General features: G+C 38.5%; 1 protein-coding gene across 3 annotated transcripts in view; it reads right to left on the bottom strand.

Moving 5' to 3' along the window:
* Positions 1 to 21,877, bottom strand: part of LOC139749517 (angiotensin-converting enzyme-like) — a 61,152-nt gene that overhangs the window by 7,865 nt on the left and 31,410 nt on the right. For 2 of the 3 annotated variants that reach the window (XM_071663472.1, XM_071663474.1), the window contains 12 exons: positions 21,005 to 21,112; positions 20,343 to 20,435; positions 17,141 to 17,254; positions 14,802 to 14,854; positions 13,974 to 14,118; positions 12,266 to 12,375; positions 11,605 to 11,712; positions 11,403 to 11,518; positions 7,703 to 7,847; positions 7,334 to 7,463; positions 2,367 to 2,458; positions 510 to 694 (listed from right to left, as the gene is read on the bottom strand). In XM_071663472.1, coding sequence (XP_071519573.1) covers positions 510 to 694; positions 2,367 to 2,458; positions 7,334 to 7,463; positions 7,703 to 7,847; positions 11,403 to 11,518; positions 11,605 to 11,712; positions 12,266 to 12,375; positions 13,974 to 14,118; positions 14,802 to 14,854; positions 17,141 to 17,254; positions 20,343 to 20,435; positions 21,005 to 21,112 — 1,399 coding nt within the window. Of the gene's footprint in view, positions 1 to 170; positions 319 to 509; positions 695 to 2,366; positions 2,459 to 7,333; positions 7,464 to 7,702; positions 7,848 to 11,402; positions 11,519 to 11,604; positions 11,713 to 12,265; positions 12,376 to 13,973; positions 14,119 to 14,801; positions 14,855 to 17,140; positions 17,255 to 20,342; positions 20,436 to 21,004; positions 21,113 to 21,877 lie in introns of all 3 variants that reach the window. The other variant, XR_011712985.1, reaches the window with a different exon arrangement.

Below are 21,877 nucleotides of genomic sequence, written 5' to 3'. Positions count from 1 at the left end.
CTGATAATAAATGGTATATTTACTAACAAAATCTTATTAGGAAGGAATAAACTCAAATTCATTTCCAAGATCTAGACAACTCCAGGTAAAGTTACTGATAAACTCAACTTAACTGCATTTTGTGACTGGTTTTCTTCAACAAACAGGCACTTTATAAGAAAAAATTTTACCAGTACTTTTGCTCTGCATTACAGGATATCATTTAGTCATGCATGAAGTGCTGTTTCTTGAAGCATACTAACAGGGACCTTGATGACTCTGACACCAGTCATCTATGTACATATTTGAAAGTCTGGCTTACACATTCTGTTTACCTAACTGGTATAATATCAGTAAAGATGTGTTTAAGTATGATTGAACATTCAGATACCAAGGAAATAAAACCATTATATTTTCTGTAAACAATATGATATACCAATATCAAGATGTGATATAATGCAAACAGATTTTCTACTCTCAATATGCATTAAATCAATCAATATCAAAACTACATAAGAAAGCACTCTCACCACTGAGGATTGTCCATGAGTCTCCCCAGCCAACACCATCTTGGTTCCTTATGTTATCCTCTATCAGCCACTCCTGAAGTGGTCTGAAGTAGTGAAGGAGGGCACGGGAGTTCATGTGTCGCTCACCTGTCATCAACTCTAGCACATCTTGCCATGGCATTGATGACCCCATTGACAAGGTCTTCCTATGATAATGCATGATCTAATTCAGATTTAGGGATATCTGCTCCTTTACCTCCATTGATAAGTTCATATCAGATATGCCATTTCTCATAAGTACAATGGTCTTGCATATTGAGGCACATTCCCATATTCTGACTACCCTATAATAAGTATATCAAACTCTCTAGCTTTAACAAAACTTATTTCCAATCAAAAAATTAATCATGAGGGGATCTTCAAGTAGACAAAATGAAAAGCTGGTGCAGATTTAGAAAATAAGTGGACAAAAGAGGAAACGAGTGACAGAATGGAAAAGTGATTGGATGGATCAGGGTGTTGAAAAAGTGGGAAAAAATATGTAAATGTCAAGAAACATATCTGACACTTTCAATTTTGCTCCACTTGATAGATTGATAAATAATGTCATAGATGATATATTACCCTGCTATAATTTTTTTGTGAATAAGAGCAAGGTTATTAGGTACAGTAGGGTTGAGGGTCAAGTCAATTGGGAGGTAAGTTTGAATGGAGAAAAACTGGAGGAAGTAAAGTGTTTTAGATATCTGGGAGTGGATCTGGCAGCGGATGGAACCATGGAAGCAGAAGTGGATCATAGGGTGGGGGAGGGGGCGAAAATCCTGGGAGCCTTGAAGAATGTGTGGAAGTCGAGAACATTATCTCGGAAAGCAAAAATGGGTATGTTTGAAGGAATAGTGGTTCCAACAATGTTGTATGGTTGCGAGGCGTGGGCTATGGATAGAGTTGTGCGCAGGAGGATGGATGTGCTGGAAATGAGATGTTTGAGGACAATGTGTGGTGTGAGGTGGTTTGATCGAGTAAGTAACGTAAGGGTAAGAGAGATGTGTGGAAATAAAAAGAGAGTGGTTGAGAGAGCAGAAGAGGGTGTTTTGAAATGGTTTGGGCACATGGAGAGAATGAGTGAGGAAAGATTGACCAAGAGGATATATGTGTCGGAGGTGGAGGGAACGAGGAGAAGTGGGAGACCAAATTGGAGGTGGAAAGATGGAGTGAAAAAGATTTTGTGTGATTTTGTGAAAAAGATTTTGTGTGATTTTGTGAAAAAGATTTTGTGCTCTTTAACCACCCAGTCTTCCTTTGAATTGGGAAGGTTGACTCCTAAGAAAACCCTAACAACTGGTCTAGATCTAAATTCCTGAAAAAAAGAAAAAAGTCTCAATGCATCACTTGCAATTCAAACCTAAAAACTCCCTATCTCCATTGCAATCATTGATCTGCATTACCCTGATAGCTTATGGCAACTCCTCGGTCACTTACTGTGTCAGATGCATTAATCAAAAGGATGGGTGAAAGGTAAATATTCTCATAACAATCCCTAAAAAGACTGTATTTTGAATTAAAGAATTTTCCTTGTTCATTACCTACTCGTGATGCTTCCTCATCTACCTTCTACCTTCCTTTGCATCTACTTTCCACCTACTTTCCACATCCATCATATCCTGATTCATTCACTGTTCGCAAGCATCATATCCTCTCATGTAATCACTTTTCTTCTTATTCTACCACTTATAATCTCAATCATCTGTCATTCATCATAATTTAGTACTTCATTCTTTCAACACTTTCATTTCCCAGTAACCTAATAAAATGGCATGACTCAGAACCCTATATATGTACCCTCTTTAGCACGAGACCACAATCAAAAAGGGTACTTACGCCAACAGATCCCCTGCTTCCTTTGATCCATAAAAGTCGCATGTGTGGAGTGGCCCCTCATGACCTGCTGCTTCACACAACTTCTCTAGGAACTGTTGGAGGCCAAAGGTTATGTTTAAGGTCAGAGGTTGATAATTAAGGCTTAAAGGTAAGAGGCTGAATTTTAGTTCACAGAAAGTAAACTTTACAAGCTAAGTATTTACTCAGCAGTTATGCATCACTAATTAGCAGTTACAAACCAGAGTACAGATGTTGAATGTTATCTATCTGTCTATAGCTTTGATGCCTATTTCCTCCAGGAATGCCCTCCAGGGGGATGATCATGGCAAAAGAGTCTCCATTTATCCCTATCCTTACATGTCTCACTTGCATACACCATTCCATGCATTCTTCCACCATTTCTTTCACTCCTGTACTCATCCACTCTTATTTCCCCACATCACAGGTGGTCTTCCCCTTAGACGAACCCCTTTTTACTTTACTATCATACACTCTCCTTGTAAATTCCCAATCATGCATTCTTTCCACATGCCTAAACCACCTTAAAGTATTACATTTCACCCACTTACCACTCCACAATTCATTTCCTTTGCATTCCTTGCCAAAATACATCTCTCATACACCCCCTAATCTTTTTCTTCATTCCATCTAGTCATGCCACATGCTCCCCTCAAATAGCTCATTTCTACAGTCTGGATTCTTGATCTATGTAACTCATTCCAAGTTTGGTGGCACAGGTCAGAGTCGAGAAGACAATACTGCCCTTTAATCCTTTCTTAACTTCCATGCTTACACCTTTACTCTTCATTATACTCTCATGGGACTGAATGACTCTCCTTTCCAGTACTCCTCTCTCCCTTGTGTCTCCTTCCATATAACAAAACTTACCGAAGATAGCTCATACATACTTTACACTAAATACTTACCTCCACTCTTTCTACTCCAAATCTGTGACACAGTTTAATACACTTTCTTCTTTCCCTCTATAGGGTTTTGCAAAATCAATACTTTCACTCTATTTCCTTTCACACACCACTCCTTTACTTTTATTTTCATTTACCTTCAATTGCATAAGCTTACATGCATCATAAACAACACTTACAACCTCTTGCAACTCCTCTTCACTCTCAGCAAACAAAAGAGTATCATTTGCAAACAGGCTTGTCACTAGCCACAGTACCTCACTGTCACATGTCACCTTTGCACCCCTTTCCCCAAGTTTTGCTGTTATTTCACTATTCACTCCATCTATATATATATACATATGTTAGGTTAGGTTTACTAGTAATTCACAAATTTCAAGAACTTATTAGCTGTGTGCACAAGTGATCCAGCTAGTAAATAATGTACATCTGTGCTGGACTGTGAGTCAAATAATAATAGTAACCTATCAAAGTGATAGAGATGGAAAGCAAAAAGGTGTTTTTCATGAATGTACTGGAAAAGTTGAGGTCCAGATAAACTTTTGGTCTGTCAAGGCTTTATTATGGCGGATGACCAACTACCTACCCTCATGTATCCAAGATATGGTTGTACTTTGTGTAATGAAGACAATTGAGAAACATCATAAGCCAATATTCCAATTTTATGATAAGAGAAGTGGACCAGGCAGTATGATACAGTGGTAAAATTGATGAAAACTACTATTGACGTTTGTGTAAATAAATTATACATTTCCCTTTTCCATAGCCAGAGGTTGAACCATTATGTGACATTCATTTTTCATTTCATTTCAAGCTAGAAGTTTCAGTTTTCTAAATTATTTCTTACATTTTTCATATGTATATATATATATATATATATATATATATATATATATATATATATATATATATGTGAGTGTATGTGTGTGTATGTGTGTATATGTATGTATATATGTGTATATATATATATTTTTTTTTTTTTTTTTTTTTTTATACTTTGTCGCTGTCTCCCGCGTTTGCGAGGTAGCGCAAGGAAACAGACGAAAGAAATGGCCCAACCCCCCCCCATACACATGTATATACATACGTCCACACATGCAAATATACATACCTACACAGCTTTCCATGGTTTACCCCAGACGCTTCACATGCCTTGATTCAACCCACTGACAGCACGTCAGCCCCGGTATACCACATCGCTCCAATTCACTCTATTCCTTGCCCTCCTTTCACCCTCCTGCATGTTCAGGCCCCGATCACACAAAATCTTTTTCACTCCATCTTTCCACCTCCAATTTGGTCTCCCACTTCTCCTCGTTCCCTCCACCTCCAACACATATATCCTCTTGGTCAATCTTTCCTCACTCATTCTGTTTCCCATTTTTAGAAAGTTAAAATACAAGGAGGGGAGGATTTCTGGCCCCCCGCTCCCGTCCCCTCTAGTCGCCTTCTACAACACGTGAGGAATGCGTGGGAAGTATTCTTTCACCCCTATCCCCAGGGACAAAATATATATATATATACATATATATATATATATATATATATATATATATATATATATATATATATATATATATATATATATATATATGTATACAGTCACCCCCTGTATTTAATGTAAGGTTATTTAATGTATGTATGACTCATGGTGAGGTGCCTGAGGATTGGCGGAATGCATGCATAGTGCCATTGTACAAAGGCAAAGGGGATAAGAGTGAGTGCTCAAATTACAGAGGTATAAGTTTGTTGAGTATTCCTGGTAAATTATATGGGAGGGTATTGATTGAGAGGGTGAAGGCATGTACAGAGCATCAGATTGGGGAAGAGCAGTGTGGTTTCAGAAGTGGTAGAGGATGTGTGGATCAGGTGTTTGCTTTGAAGACTGTATGTGAGAAATACTTAGAAAAGCAAATGGATTTGTATGTAGCATTTATGGATCTGGAGAAGGCATATGACAGAGTTGATAGAGATGCTCTGTGGAAGGTATTACGAATATATGGTGTGGGAGGCAAGTTGTTAGAAGCAGTGAAAAGTTTTTATTGAGGATGTAAGGCATGTGTACGTGTAGGAAGAGAGGAAAGTGATTGGTTCTCAGTGAATGTAGGTTTGCAGCAGGGGTGTGTGATGTCTCCATGGTTGTTTAATTTGTTTATGGATGGGGTTGTTAGGGAGGTGAATGCAAGAGTTTTGGAAAGAGGGGCAAGTATGAAGTCTGTTGGGGATGAGAGAGCTTGGGAAGTGAGTCAGTTGTTGTTCGCTGATGATACAGCGCTGGTGGCTGATTCATGTGAGAAACTGCAGAAGCTGGTGACTGAGTTTGGTAAAGTGTGTGAAGGAAGAAAGTTAAGAGTAAATGTGAATAAGAGCAAGGTTATTAGGTACAGTAGGGTTGAGGGTCAAGTCAATTGGGAGGTGAGTTTGAATGGAGAAAAACTGGAGGAAGTAAAGTGTTTTAGATATCTGGGAGTGGATCTGGCAGCGGATGGAACCATAGAAGTGGAAGTGAATCATAGGGTGGGGGAGGGGGCGAAAATCCTGGGAGCCTTGAAGAATGTGTGGAAGTCGAGTACATTATCTCGGAAAGCAAAAATGGGTATGTTCGAAGGAATAGTGGTTCCAACAATGTTGTATGGTTGCAAGGCATTGGCTATAGATAGAGTTGTGCGCAGGAGGGTGGATGTGCTGGAAATGATATGTTTGAGGACAATGTGTGGTGTGAGGTGGTTTGATCGAGTAAGTAATGTAAGGGTGAGAGAGATGTGTGGAAATAAAAAGAGCGTGGTTGAGAGAGCAGAAGAGGGTGTTTTGAAATGGTTTGGGCACATGGAGAGAATGAGTGAGGAAAGACTGACCAAGAGGATATATGTGTCGGAGGTAGAGGGATCTAGGAGAAGTGGGAGACCAAATTGGAGGTGGAAAGATGGAGTGAAAAAGATTTTGAGTGATCGGGGCCTGAACATGCAGGAGGGTGAAAGCCGGGCAAGGAATAGAGTGAATTGGATCGATGTGGTATACCGGGGTCGACGTGCTGTCAGTGGATTGAATGAGGGCATGTGAAGCGTCTGGGGTAAACCATGGAAAGTTGTGTGGGGCCTGGATGTGGAAAAGGAGCTGTGGGTTCGGGCATTATTGCATGACAGCTAAAGACTGAGTGTGAACGAATGGGGCCTTTGTTGTCTTTTCCTAGCGCTACCTCGTACACATGAGGGGGGAGGGGGATGGTATTCCATGTGTGGCGAGGTGGCAATGGGAATGAATAAAGGCAGACAGTGTGAATTGTGTGCATGGGTATATATGTATGTGTCTGTGTGTGTATATATATGTGTACATTGAGATGTATAGGTATGTATATTTGCGTGTGTGGACATGTATGTATATACATGTGTATGGGGGTGGGTTGGGCCATTTTCTTTTGTCTGTTTCCTTGCGCTACCTTGCAAACGCGGGAGACAGAGACAAAGCAAAATAGATAATAAATAAAATAAATATAGAAAGCATTGGTGACATCACACAGCCTTGCCTCACACTGCATGGCAAGAGTTTCTACCTAATGCTCCTTTCTAATGTTCCTAAATACTTCTATTTATTGCTCCAAACATTTTGCCAAAAGGCAGGGTATAGCGCTAACCACAGGAACACCTAGAGTTATGAAGAATGAGTTCTGCGAGTTAGGTGTTGTCAAGTGTCATGTCTGACTGTATATTTTGTGGAGAGACTGTCAGTAGTCCATATATGACTCAGGCAGAAGAAAAGGACAGCTATCTGGGTTAGAAGAGTGTACCTTGACAACTACACAGCCATCACTAAACCCCCCAATACCCAGGTGGATAGTACCAGCAATATACCTACATGGTCTATGGCAGCCTACCAACTACTTCAGGAAACAAAATTCAAAGATAAGTAGTCAGAAAACAGTAACTTGTGTAAAAATAAATTCTTCCTCAATTGTTATTATTGATGATTTTCCTGATTGGTTTACAGAACAATGACCTGAGACAATGACATATCCACTGATCTGAAACTGGAGATACAGCCACAGACCTGGAACTGTAGAATGGTCCTGGTGAAGTAGCGGATCATGTCATAACCATTGGAAATGTGGAAAATGGCAGTAGGGTCCAGGTCTTCAGCTGTCCTGGGCACCGGTGCCACCACACCCAGGTACTGCTCCCTGTAATACCAGAACTGTCACTGGTATCTGATACAATATATATCTACAGTGTTAATAGCAAACATACCCTGCCAAATATCCACATCTACATTTACACTCATGTATAATCCTAGCTCACATGTAGCCACAGACTTACACTACCCTACACATAACAGGTACAGCTATAAGCATAGAACTATGCACAAAAAGTGTAGCCACAGTTCTATACGGCCCTACGCAAAACAAAGAGAGGCACGCACTTGAGTTCCCAGAAGCGGGTGTTGTATTCCTCCAAGTGGTAGTCACCCCTGAAGGCCTTCCAACACCAAAGGTCATTCACCAAATGGAAAGGAAGGGTCATGACGCTGTGAAGGGCTGTACGGAGCAGGAAGTTTATAGACATCTCTGCAAGTTCAAATATCAAGGTGGAAATTCAGACATCTCATAGAATTTTACTACAGACTTCCATGAATTGAAAATGCACCTACATAATCAAAGAAACCTTAAGTCCAGGAATAATTTGATCCTCACCTTTGCAGCAGAAAAGGCAGTTCAACCTAGCTTGTTCAGTAGAAATTTAACTTTAGTACAATCATGCATGTCATCAAACTGTATGGTTAAATCATTAAACTGTACTCAGGGGGGTCACTGTATTACACTTAAACTATCATTGTTCAAGTTTTATCTATGAACTTTAATTGACTCATTTCTAATCATGGGGTTTCATGTCCATATTCAAATACTGACTTATATGACTAAAATATTATAAACACATTAAAACATTTCCCATTAATCTCCTAATAACCTTTAGATCTCTCTCAAAAATACCAATGAAGGGCAAAGCCCCCCAAACATTACAACAGGACTAAAATCCACAGCTATACAGTGAATCAATATATAGTATTTCACATATATGTATGGTATCCATATTCAAATACTGACTTATGTGACTAATATATCAAAAATGCAAAAACAATGTACCAACATTCTTCTAATAACCTTTAATACTCTCACAAATACCAAATAGAAGCAAAGCCTCCCTAACTTTGCAACAGGACTAAAATCCACAGCTAGAGTGAATCAATTTATGTTATTTTGCAAATATGTATGGTGTCAATGAAAAATAAATGGAGTAATGTACACCAAAAATATATGAAATATTATTGACAGAAAAATAAAAGGTTTCAAAATCCATGAGAGGCAGCAGCAAACAATCACTATGACAAGCAATCATTTCCTAGCAAGTGGTGACATCCTCCAAGACTTATTCTAATACTCATGGCTTTGAAGTTGAGATACAACATACACTCTTACACTATAATGTATTGTCACCTCCTTCAACCCCTACAAAGAGGAGTGGAAAGTTCCAAAGTATGTCTTTTATTACTGGCAAGAAAAGTAGGAAAAGAATTAGCTTTGAGGAAAAGTTACATATTTCAGGACATTTTAATGCTGGTCAAGTACAATGGCTACTCAGCAGAGGGTAAAATGTAGAGGAAAAATTAGATATTTCAGGACACATCAATGTTGGTCAAGTACAATGGCTGCTTAGCAGAAGGTAAAATGTGTTCTGCTATCTCTGGAGAAATACTTCAAACGCCCATCCTTAGCAGAATAACCAGGCAGTTTTGGCCCTTCAACTCCACAACTCCACCATGACATCCTTAATTATGAGAGTCTTAACAGGTAAGATCCTAAACTATTTTGGGTTAGGACTCAGTCCTCTGTTCTTAATGCTACCTCGCAAATGTGGGAAAAAAAAATCTTTTTCACTCCACCCTTTCATCTCCAATTTGGTTTTCCCCTTCTCCTGGTTCCCCCCACCTCTAACACATATATCCTCTTTGTCAATCTTTCCTCACTCATTCTCTCCATGTGTCAGAACCATTTCAACACACCCTCTTCTGCTCTCTCAACCACACTCTTTTTATTACCAAACATCTCTCTTACCCTTGCATTACTTACTGGATCAAACCACCTCACACTACATATTGTCCTTAAACCTTTCATTTCCAACATATCCACCTTCCTCCGCACAACCCTATCTATAGCCCATGCCTCACTACCATACAACATTGTTGGAACCACTATTCCTTCAAACACCCATTTTTGCTCTCCGAGATAACATTCTCGCCTTCCACACATTCTTCAACTCTCCCAAAAAGTTTGCCCCCTCCCCCAACCTGTTACTCACTTCCACTTCCATGGTTCCATCTGCTGTTAAGTCCACTCCCACATATCTAAAACACTTCACTTCCTCCAGTGTTTCTCCATTCAAACTTACCACCCAATTAACTTATCCCTCAACCCTACTGAACCTAATAACCTTGCTCTTATTCACATTTATTCTCAACTTTCTTCTTTCATACACTTTACCAAACTCAGTTACCATATCATACTCAAATACCTTTATCCCTGGGGATAGATGAGAAAAAATACTTCCCACATATACCCTGTGTGTCGTAAAAGGCAACTAAAAGGGGAAGGAGTATAGGAGCTGGAAATCCTTCCCTCCAGTTTTTATTTTTCCAAAAGAAGGAACAGAGAAGGTGGCCAAGTGAAGATTTCCCCCTTTAGTTCAGTCCTCTGTTCTAATCGTTACCTCACTAATGCAGGATATGGTGAATATGTATGAAAAACTTAAATATTTTGGGCTGTCTTTTATTCAAATATCTAGATTAAAGCTAAATCACCTGTACTACAGTATCATATATTTCTTGATGTTTTGTTCACATTTTGTGTCAAAATTATGTTGAGAAATCTCCAAAGGAACACGAACTTCCTACATCCCACTGTACCCAATGGTAAAATTAGTTTGACTACGTAGTTTTTTGCTTATGTTGTGCCTTCTGCAAACCTATTTCTATGAGGAGGCATCTGTACTACAGTCCCAAGGTGTGATGAAAAGCACTGAGACAAAAAATTTGACAAAATATTCACATGCTATGAATTCCCTCAAATAAAATCTAAAACTAAAACATCTCCACTAAACCTTCATACTATATGTTCTAGCTTTGCTAAAACGTTTTTGTCCACATCTTAACCATCTCATGACTTCCATGCAAACACTCTTATACTTAAAAAACTGTCTCACAAACTTACAAATATATGTTGTGCCTCCTCACAAATTTTTGCAATGGCAAAACCCTTCCTGACATACCATCCCATGCTGTAAGTTCTCCCCTTACACCTTTGAATGCATCTAAGATCTCCAAAACCTCTAACTCCTCAAAAACATCCCCTAATCAGCTTACACAGGCAAAATAAATTGAAACATTGTGTAAAACTTTTCAGATATAGTAATAAATATTTTGGAGCTTCTATGAATCTCTATATTCCCTTAACTCTTCCTTACAAAAACTAACACTCCACGATAGTGCAATCATCAAACAACCTCATGAACAACTTTTCCCACAGAATATAACACATGACTCTTAATGCCTCTAAATCTTCCTGACACTCAACTTTTATCTCCAAACCTTTTCATATATACCAATAATACCTCCAAATTATCCTCATACATAACTTGTAAACCTTCTTTACACACAGCTAACACCACACATACTTAAGACTTTTAATACCTTTCAACATTCTTCATACACTCCCTCTAATATTTCCAAATATTCCTCATTTACTTTTGTACGCATTTAAACCTTCTTCACACACAGCTTACTTGTCAGTAATCTATGCAACCACATCATCTTATTTATGGGGCTCCTGCAACTCTGAAGCTTCACTCCATGCAGGAGCAGGGTAAGATGGGCTCCTTTGGGGCAGGAATATCCTCAGCAATGTGATATTTCTCTTTATCTGCAGATGATGCTGCCTCAGCAAAGGTGACTTTTTGCACATGGTGTTACCACTTGCAAGTGAAGTCCTAAGCACACCTACACACACACACATACACAATTCCCAGTGCCATGACTTCTCCCAAGACATGGTCTAAAAACCCTGCCTCACCTGGATTTTCAGGAATCTCCTTCAGGAGGCCCACCTTTGCCAAATGCTGTGGTGTTGACATGGACATGGTCATCAACTCCCCGATGGCCTCATGGAAACCGGGATTGGCTCCATCCCTGTGAGAAGAAAGAATGATAAAACACTAATACTTGTTGGTACAGGAATTTCTCGACCAAGAGTGAAGGACAGACAAGATACTTACCTGTAGGTAAGGGGCAAGTGGGCATACTGCATGAAGTATTGGACATGACCCAGTTCATGGTGGATGGTTCCCAAATTTTCAAAGTTGATTTCTGTGCACATCTTGATCCTAAAGAAAGGACAGTTTTTGAAATATTTGTATACAGCATGACAAGCAAATATGTTAAAGATTTTTATGTCATCTGTGACACAATAATATAGTACTAAATGGAAACAGTTGTATCAAATGGCTACACTGTAATGAAAATGTGGGTTCCAGGTTGTAGTTTCTTTTACAAGAACTATTCATATAAGTTCTGTGCAAGAGAAAAATAAGGATGTAGGATTAGCACAAAGTGAAATTCAACAAAATATCGTACATGTACTAAAAAGTTGGGAATCAAACTAAACATGAAGTTTGCACCAGAGTGAAGCAAAGATACAGGACAGATAGAAAAAGAATATCCTAACAGTGCTTCAGTGGGACTTAGACATAGGTTCAGTACAAGGTGTATCTGATACAGTGCCTGTATCTCAACAAAATAACAATTCAGAAGTAGCATTAGTGAGAAATCCTACTGCACTATGGTTGAAACATAAGCCAAATATACACCAGGTGGGAGTCCCATAATATGAACATCAGCTGAGAATCCTACCCTATGCTGACTAGCTTCAAGTCCTACCTGAAGTCCTTGCCATCATAGAAATCCCATGCCGTAGGATGACACACAATTTCACGTCCATCCTGTGGCCGCTCTAGCATTGATCTACTCCAGAAGGTGTCCAATAGTGGCTGAGGGAAGTGACATAGTGGTTCATTATCTACCTGGGTATTTACCTCTTCCTGGTGTCATGAAAATATGTACGATGAAAATGTAAATTTGCTTAACAAACTTGCCACCCAAGGTGCAAAGGTATAAGTGAAATGAAACATGGAGGTGGGGAAAGTGCTTTTTGTATGGACAGATTCACATGCTATCTTTTTCCTCTGATCTTGAGTATATTTCTACTTGTAAATATATAGTGAAATCTGTTTTCCAAGATGGCTGATGGTGGCTGTAGGATTATTCAACATTGAAAAGGAATGAAAATGTTGAACATTAATGTTTGTATGGTCATTTACTGACTTACATTGGAACAGTAAAAAGGTGTCAGGACAGAAGAAGGGAGTAAAAAGTTGAGATGATTCAATTAATTTTTCCAGCACATCTGGCTGGTGTAATCCAATTTTGATATATAAGATACTTTTCTTTCACAGCATGTTAATGTCTGAAACTAAGTAAGTGAAATTATAATGTAATTCAAGATAGGTACCATAAACTGACAGAAGAGAAGGGGATACTCAAGAAGTACAGTCATTTCTCTATCCATGTATGTGTAAGCAGTAATCTTTTCTTTAAAAAAACCTATGATCTAGCAGTTGTAGCAGTAGAAATATCAGGCTAACATCAAGAGTGAAACCAAAATTGAAGCAATATCCTTTGTAAGCTTACACTGTAGTATCAAAATTCAAGTAATAGTGATAGTAGTATCTAGTATCTATTGTTTGAGGACAATATGTGGTGTGAGGTGGTCTGATGGAGTAAGTAATGAAAGGGTAAGAGAGATGTGTGGTAATGAAAAGTGTGGTTAAGAGAGCAGAAGAGGGTGTTTTGAAATGGTTTGGCCACAGGGAAAGAATGAGTGAGGAAATACTGACCAAGAAGATATATGTGTCAGAGGTGGAGGGGAGAAGGAGAAGTGGGAGACCAAATTGGAGGTGGAAGGATTGAGTGAAAAAGATTTTGAGCGATCGGGTTTTGAACATGCAGGAGGGTGAAAGGCGTGCATGGAATAGAGTGAATTGGAACGATGTGGTATACTGTGATCTACGTGCTGTCAATGGATTGAACCAGGGCATGTGAAGCGTCTGGGGTAAACCATGGAAAGTTCTGTGGGGTCTGGATGTGGAAAGGGTGCTGTGGTTTAGGTGCATTATACATGACAGCTAGAGACTGAGTGGGAATGAATGTAGCCTTTGTTGTCTTTTCCTAGCGCTACCTCGTGTACGTGTGGGGGAGGGGGTTGTCATTTCATGTGTGGCAGGGTGGCGACGGGAATGAATAAAGGCAGCAAGTATAATTTATGTACAGGTGTATATATGTATATGTCTGTGTATGTATATATACATATACGTTGAAATGTATAAGTATGTGTATGTGCGTGTGTGGACGTGTATGTATATACATGTGTAAGTGGGTGGGTTGGGCCATTCTTTCGTCTGTTTCCTTGTGCTACCTCACTAACGTGGGGGACAGCGACAAAGTATACGTAAGTATCTATATAATAACAGTAATAAGAATTAAGGTCCAGAAACTGCTTTATACTTACTAAGAAGTTTGTGTAAGTTACCTTCAGTCCCATAGATGTGAAGAACTCATCTCCCATCCTGAACATCTGATCAACTGTATAGTTTTGGTCAAGCATTGTGTGTGTTACATCTATGTCTGGCTGGTCAGGGTAGGGAACAAGCAGGGGATAGATATTAATCCAGAACCTGTCAAAGAAAGAAAGGCACTTTGAACATCCTAGAACCAGCTAAGGAGATAGGCACATGCTAGACTTTCCTCTTCAGTCTGGTGTTTAGATGCATTGTGATTATTACATACGACTTATCTGCAATATGGTTCTGTTTTTCATTCATGACACTGTTTTAGTTTAGAAGGTTGAATGGATAATTTGCTTCAGAATTACCATGGCACTAAAAAAGTATTTGAATAAAAACAAATAATTTCTGGTAATAAGTACTAATATATACACACAACCATGCATATATCATGGTTATTATAATTATCCCAGGACCAATATCTACAAAAGAGCTGTGGTTTTAACTGGGCACCTTTCTAAAAGCTCTTAAAGCCCAAGATTGTACTACCTTCAGTGGCAGAGAAATGCAGACTCCTTTGAAGCAAGAAATTAATTGACAAGACTGTACCCCATATGATACAGCCTCACCAAAGGAGATTTTTTCACTAGCAATGCATCCTTTCAAGAAAGGGGTCCTGAGGCAATTATAGATAAGTATATACAATGCATATATCAAGATGAGAGTTTAAGTCTCTCCATATATTGAGTGTATGTACCTACCTAGCTCTCTATGAACCAACCCTCTTTCCTCTTTCTCTATTCTCTATCTCTCATTTCCTACCTCCCTTTCATTTGAAATCATACGTAACTAACCTTCCCCACATGTCTCCCAGCACACATGCTGGCAAGGGTCCCATTGCATTAATCTGTAAAAGGTTGAGTATTAGTTATGAACATACTAAAAAGTCAATGGTAGAGATTTAGAAATTAATATAAATCATTACTAACTGGTGTGGGAACAATGGTGAAATCATCTATAAAAAGTTAGCTGCAAAGGTTAATTTTTAAGTCTGTAAAAACAAGGAGTAGTAATTCATCTCAAAAATGTAAAAATACTAAGGGTAAAAGGTTATACATCAAGTAGAAAAATTAACGTTTAATGCCAATGGAAAGAATTACATGTAACATTTCAAGAAGCTCAAGGATTCAGATAAAAGTAAGTTCAAAGTCACTATTCTGAAAGTTCAGAGATCTTTTCTAATAAAGTGCTAAAGCTTTACATAAAGAGGTAAGTATATAGGTGAATTACCAAATGAGAGAATGAATCTCGAAATTTTCAAAATCAAAGTTAAATGAAAAAAATGTGAATCAAAGGCATTATTCAATTTTAAGGTAATAGTTCAATGACAAAAATTAGTGATGAGTAAGTCAAAATTCAAGACAAGTTTACAGTTAACTGGAAGGACAAAATCTGCAAAATGGAAAAACTAAGCCATTTAACAGCTATGGCAATTTCAATCCAGCATATCACAGACATTCAAACCTCTGGTTTGATGCCAAGTACTTAAATCTTGTGCCACCAACATTGCAACACAACATATACCCAGTGATCCAGCAAGGTGGGGTTTGCTTGGGAGTGTGTAATGACTTTCACATATGATGATCTATAGGTAATTGAGAGGCTTGAAGGTTTTTGTACATATCAATTAGAGATGCAGGAGACATATGATACCTTTATATACCTCTAGGAAGGGTGGGCCTATTCAAATATGTGTGGGAAATCTGAAGACATATACATAAGTAATAAGCACTTTCCCAGTAGAATACGTATGTACAATGCACAACACTAACAGCTTTAAAGGACTAATCTAAAACTTAAGAATTAAACAATGATATCAAAATTCAAAACTAGATTTTATCATCAGTGATTAAATTCATCCATGGTTAAAAGTAATGTATTTGTCATTACAATAGCAGTGAAAGGAGAGGGAGGGGTTGCAATAGTATCTTCAAATCTCAACTCACCTGTATTTTGAATAAGTTAACATAATAAATGAGCCATTTGCTTCCATACAGCAACTTCATAACACACCTCTATCTAACATAATTCAATAATAATGGTCACCTCTGTTTAATCTCGACTTTAAGTGCCATCTCTATAAACTCACATCAAATAATGTCTTAAGGCATCAGCTTTTCTAACTGCCACAGTCATTCAAAACTTTCATATATTACCTCTATATAGAAAACACCTCCACGAAGTAGTCATTCTACTTATGAACATTACACAAGAGATGCTACATACAGCTGCCATGAATGCTAACATTCTTTTGAGAGAGTCACACTTGAATATGTCACAGTAATAGATCAGTTACCTACATACAGCACTTGTATACAGACAGCAACTATCTATATGCTGACTTATATGTTTTCTAAAGGAGTTACCTCTTTACATCATTTCCTTATATACAGCAATTATCTGTACTCAGATGTACTAAATTGGTCACATGGAATTGGTAGTCACCTACTAAATTGTACTTTATACATAACAGGTAAAGACTGGAAGTATGCTGAGGAGGCCAGTATTCATCTGTTCTGGCCACCAACTCACTGAAGTGTGAAAGGCAATTACGTATAAAAGAAATATTTTGTTCTATAACAAACTACTTCTACCTCAATGAAAGCATCAGAAACAAACAGACAACATCTTCATTTGCACACATCCACCCTCTAGCTGTCATGTATAATGTACAGAGAACAGAGCCCACCATCCACAGCCAAGGACTATTACATGGTTTAATGAGCACTTCTTATGTCCTGGTTCAGTAGCCCATTGACAGCACATCATCCCCCACACACTAAACTGATCCAATTCATTCCATCTTACGCATACTTTTTGCCTCCTGAATATTTTGGCCCTGATACCCCATAGCCTCTTTCACTCCATTCTTCCATCTCCTTCTAAATCCCATCCTTCCTTTTCTCCCTCCACAATTGAAATCTAAGGCCCTTTGGTCAGTCTTTCTTTACTCATCCTCTCCATGTGTCCAAACCATTTCAACAAACTGGTAAGTCTTCTCAACTTTCTCATTTCACAAACCCTCCAGAACTCTATCATTAACTTCTGGAGTTTCTCTCTGTAGTAAATATCCATGAATGCATGTAAAGTACATGTATATTTCAACAATCAAATACCATCCAAATTAACTCACCTGTGGGTAAACCATCCTTAGCTTCTTCCTGACGTAGGAATGGATGAGACGGTAAAGCGGCTCCACCTCATGGTACAGCCTAACCATGTCCTCTTCAAAAGTCTCCGACTCATACTGCTCAGGCCAGTGGCTTGTTAGAGGGAGTGGCTATCTGTACATGAAGTGGCTATCTGTATGTGAAGTGGCTATGTCTGTGTGAAGTGGCCATCAGTACGTGCAAAGGGTACAGGCATGTTTTGTGGTGTCAGCAATTGAAACGGTTCTTTGAACATGAGTGATCTTCTGCATGTGACTGACTAGTTGTATGCAAGGTGGTTCATGAAGCAGCTAATCACATATGAAGTAGCTATCTATATACATGTATATATGTATGTAAAGTTACTATCTGCATGTGAAGTAGTTACAGGTACACCACTGATTTTCTGGCAACTGATGGTTTGGCACCTCCTTTAGTCCGGACAAAATTGCGTGAGGGAACTTGAAATTACCACGGCCACCAAACTAGTTTACTGGGCGGCAACAGATGGCATTGTGTCCGGCAAACTTATTTACATTCTTTACACTGCATTTGGTGGTGGTGATACCACAATTCTGTGAGATTCTTAGCTTATTTTGCTTAAATTTAACCCCAGCTATGGCTTCTAAGACATATGAAAGTGTCAGTCATGGTGTAAACGTAAACACCAGTCCATATTGATCCAAGATAAAGTAGATCTGTTGAAAAAAAAATGGACCGTGGTGTTTCAGTGCATAAGCTGAGTGACTTCTACAGCATTGGTTCACCAACTGTTTATGATATAAAGAAGCAAAGGGAGAAAATATTGAAATTCTATGCAGACAGTGATTCCAAGAAGCAAATGGCGATTAGAAAAACTATGAAAGATGGTTAAGAGTACTGAGCACGATTGAGTGATGATGGAATGGTTTCAACAGTGTTGGAGTGATATAGTGGACTTGTCAGGTAGCATGATAATGAACCCGGATAAGTGGTTACATAAATAACTGAAATTACAACATGAGCGTGACTATAGTGAAGGGTGGATTCAAAGATTCAAGAAGCGTCATGGAATTTCCATGAATAAAAATTGCAGAGAAAAGTGGTCTGCAAACCATGAAGGAGCTGTCGAGTTTGTGGACAAATTTGTAAAACTTGTAGCTGATGAGCACCTCAGTCCTGAGCAGGAGGAAACGTACTTCATTTATCTATTCCATTTACATTTAATATTTGTTTCATAAAATTTCTAGCAGTCCATGGTATACTTTAGACGTCTACATGGGAGATGTATAATTAGTGGGCTAGAGGTGTGTTGATGAATCATTATTACGTGACCACGGTTGGTCCGGCAAAATGGTTAATTCGGCAAGGCTTTGGAACCAAGAGTGCCGGAAAATCGGTGGTGTTCCTGCATCTGCACTTGAATTAGTTATCTGTATGTATAAAGTGATTATCTGCACCCTATGTTTCTATATAAATGTAAAGTATCTATCTGCTATTGAAGTGGCAATCTATACATTAAGTGGATATTTGCATGTGAAGTGGCTATCTGTATATGAATCAAAATAAGCTTATGCTACTTATAATTCATAAACTTATGATAAACATCAACTGTAACCAAATTTGATCAAGTTAACTTTTAAACATTGTATTGGTTATATTGTATAGGGATAGAAACAGTACAGAGACATGAGGTATTCAGTGATGTTATTCTTATACACAGGCATAACAGTATATGATCTCAAAAGGCCTTCTTGAGGTTGTAAGAGTTTGGAAATTGTGGTGGCCTGAGGCTGTGAACGTGTAAAGATTTCAAGGTTGTAAAAGTTGAGATGGTGTAAAGGTTGTGAAATGTTGTATAGAGACTGTCAATGTGAGTGTAAAAGCTGTGAGAGTCTGGGGACTGTAATGGTGTGCAAGTTCTGACTGTGTAAAAATAAACTTGCGAGAGTGCCATACAGGTTGCCATGGCATGGGAAGCTGTCAGAACATATGGTATATTATAGGTATATAAAGGGGGTTTGTCGATGGACAGACAGATGTACATATATCAACAGGGAGATTCAAACCCTAGGCAGGGTTCCAGACTGCCTCAGCCACACACAGATCAAAAGACACACTAAATTTCTAGTGTTCTTACATGTGTCCTACTCTCATCTCAGTGGGGATAGCATAGACTTTAATCTTAAACAGCTCCAATGGTGTGACAAATATGTCCATGGACAGATAAATGTGTATACATCAACAGAGGGATTCCAACCCTAGGTAGGGCACCTGGCTGCCTTGGCCACAAGGAGGTCAAAAGATACGCACACTCGATTTCTAGTGTTTCTATGTGTGTCCCAACCTCATCTCTGTGGGGGTAGCATGGACTTAAATCTCAGGCAGCTCCAATGGTGTGACAAATATGTTGATGGACAGTCAAATGTATATACACTAACAGGGATTTGAACCCAGGTAAGGTGCCTGCCTGGCTGCCTTGGCCACACAGAGGTTAAAAGATGCACATACCAGATTAAATCTAGTGTGCCTGTCTGTTAACCTCCATGTGGCCAAGGCAGCCAGGCACCATACCTGGGGTTTGGATCCCTCTGTTGGTGTATATACATAAAGAGGGTTATGTGAAACTGAAAGATTTTAGGAGGGTGAAGGAGGTTGTAACATTTACAGAAGCTGTGCGGGCATGGACAATATTACGAAAAACCTAATAAAGAAATCTGTGTTATATGAACTGTTATTCAATGTATTTTCCATAATTTTCTGAAACCTCTGACAAGGAAACTTGTCTGACCTCCAAAAGTCTGGAATTTCCTGCTAATAGACAGCAAATTTTTGTTCTTAGATTTTACTATTGCAAGCTAAGATGCTGCTCATTTGATGCAAAACAACATGCTGTCAATAATGAAAAAGTCTGCATACTTTGCTAGCAACTCATTTGGCTACTTGGATTGAGATGACATGAAAAAATAAATCTCTGATAAATTTAAAAGAATGTTTATACCTAATACTTAAAACCAACATCTGGAATTTAGTGTGCTTCAGCATGTGTTTGTGATTAACCTTAGAGAACAGTATAGCTGCAGTGATGGGGAGGAGATATAACAGACTTGAGGGCAAAGGATAAAGAAGCAGGGATGGGAAAGAAGAGAGACCAGTGAGCTATACTCAGAAATATAGAGACTGGGAAGTGAGGGAGCAGCACCTCACCTTCATGCGTTGCTCTTCTCCATGGTCATTATAATCATTAAGGACTGCTTCCTTGTTAACCAATTCAATGTACTGGAGGTAGGATGGCCGGATCTAAACATATCAAAAGAAAGTTACTTAGTAAAAAGCCTGCAAACAATGGAATATTTCACTTTCTTTATTACTGATAATCTTTGTCTATCTCACTAACAATCTGCCTACTTATATATCTGCCTGCCTGTCTTCTTGGTTCTCTTAATTTTTCTATAAGTTACTGCTAACAAGTATATTACGATGCTTTAGAACTGTTTCTGAATGAATATCTCAATACAGTAAATTCAATTATAATTTGATGGGTGGATCTGGAGCCTCAGCATGTAGATTTAAAGCACTAATATGTGGGTTTGAAAACCTCCAGGTACAGCATTCATCACTGACATTCATAAGACAATACACATTTACTTTCTACATACGTCATCTGCTTGATACACACTACAGGATTTTCTTAATGAAATACAATGTATATATTAAACTATAAGCTTCACTAGAAAGGATCCTGAGATGATTCTGGATTTGCTATGGTACTACAACTGCTGGAAAAAGTATATGCATCAAGTAAAGAGATAAACAGTGATATACAAAAGAAAATTAAATAATGTCAGATGTGATTAAAGACCAACTACCTTTCTTGACACATTGGTCCGCCATTTCTCCCATACATCTTGAAGCTCTTGATAATTTCTGGAGTTTGCCATTATTTCCTCCAGTCCAGGATCCAGGTTGAGGCACCTCTGAAAGTATAGGAAAAATATATATGTGCATATATATTTTTTATACATTTTTTATACATATTCACTATTTCCCACTTTAGTGAGGTAGCATTAAGAACAGAGGACTAAGCCTAAGGTTGGCTCCCTTCTCTGTTTTTTCTTTTAGGAGAGTAAAAACTGGAGGGGAGGATTTCCAGTTCTCCACTCCCTCCCCTTTTAATCGACTTTTATGACATGCAGGAAATAAGTGGAAAAGTTCTTTCTCCCCTATCCCCAGGGATAATATATCTACATATCATGTTTATTTATTTATTATACTTAACCACTGTTTCCCGCATTAGTGACGTAGCACAAGGAAACACACAATGAATGGCCCAACCACCTACATACACACACACACACACACACATATATATATATATATATATATATATATATATATATATATATATATATATATATATATATATATATATTTTTTTTTTTTTTTTTTGCTTTGTCACTATCTCCCGCGTTTGCGAGGTAGCGCAAGGAAACAGACGAAAGAAATGGCCCAACCCACCCCCATACACATGCCTTGATTCAATCCACTGACAGCAAGTCAACCCCGGTATACCACATCGCTCCAATTCACTCTATTTCTTGCCCTCCTTTCACCCTCCTGCATGTTCAGGCCCCGATCACACAAAATCTTTTTCACTCCATCTTTCCACCTCCAATTTGGTCTCCCTCTTCTCCTTGCTCCCTCCACCTCCGACACATATATCCTCTTGGTCAATCTTTCCT

Source organism: Panulirus ornatus, chromosome 7, assembly GCF_036320965.1.
Source record: "Panulirus ornatus isolate Po-2019 chromosome 7, ASM3632096v1, whole genome shotgun sequence".
In the NCBI taxonomy this organism is placed as follows: Eukaryota; Metazoa; Arthropoda; class Malacostraca; order Decapoda; family Palinuridae; genus Panulirus; species Panulirus ornatus.
Note: the sequence above shows the minus strand (reverse complement) of the source record. Positions and strands in the feature narration are given on the sequence as shown.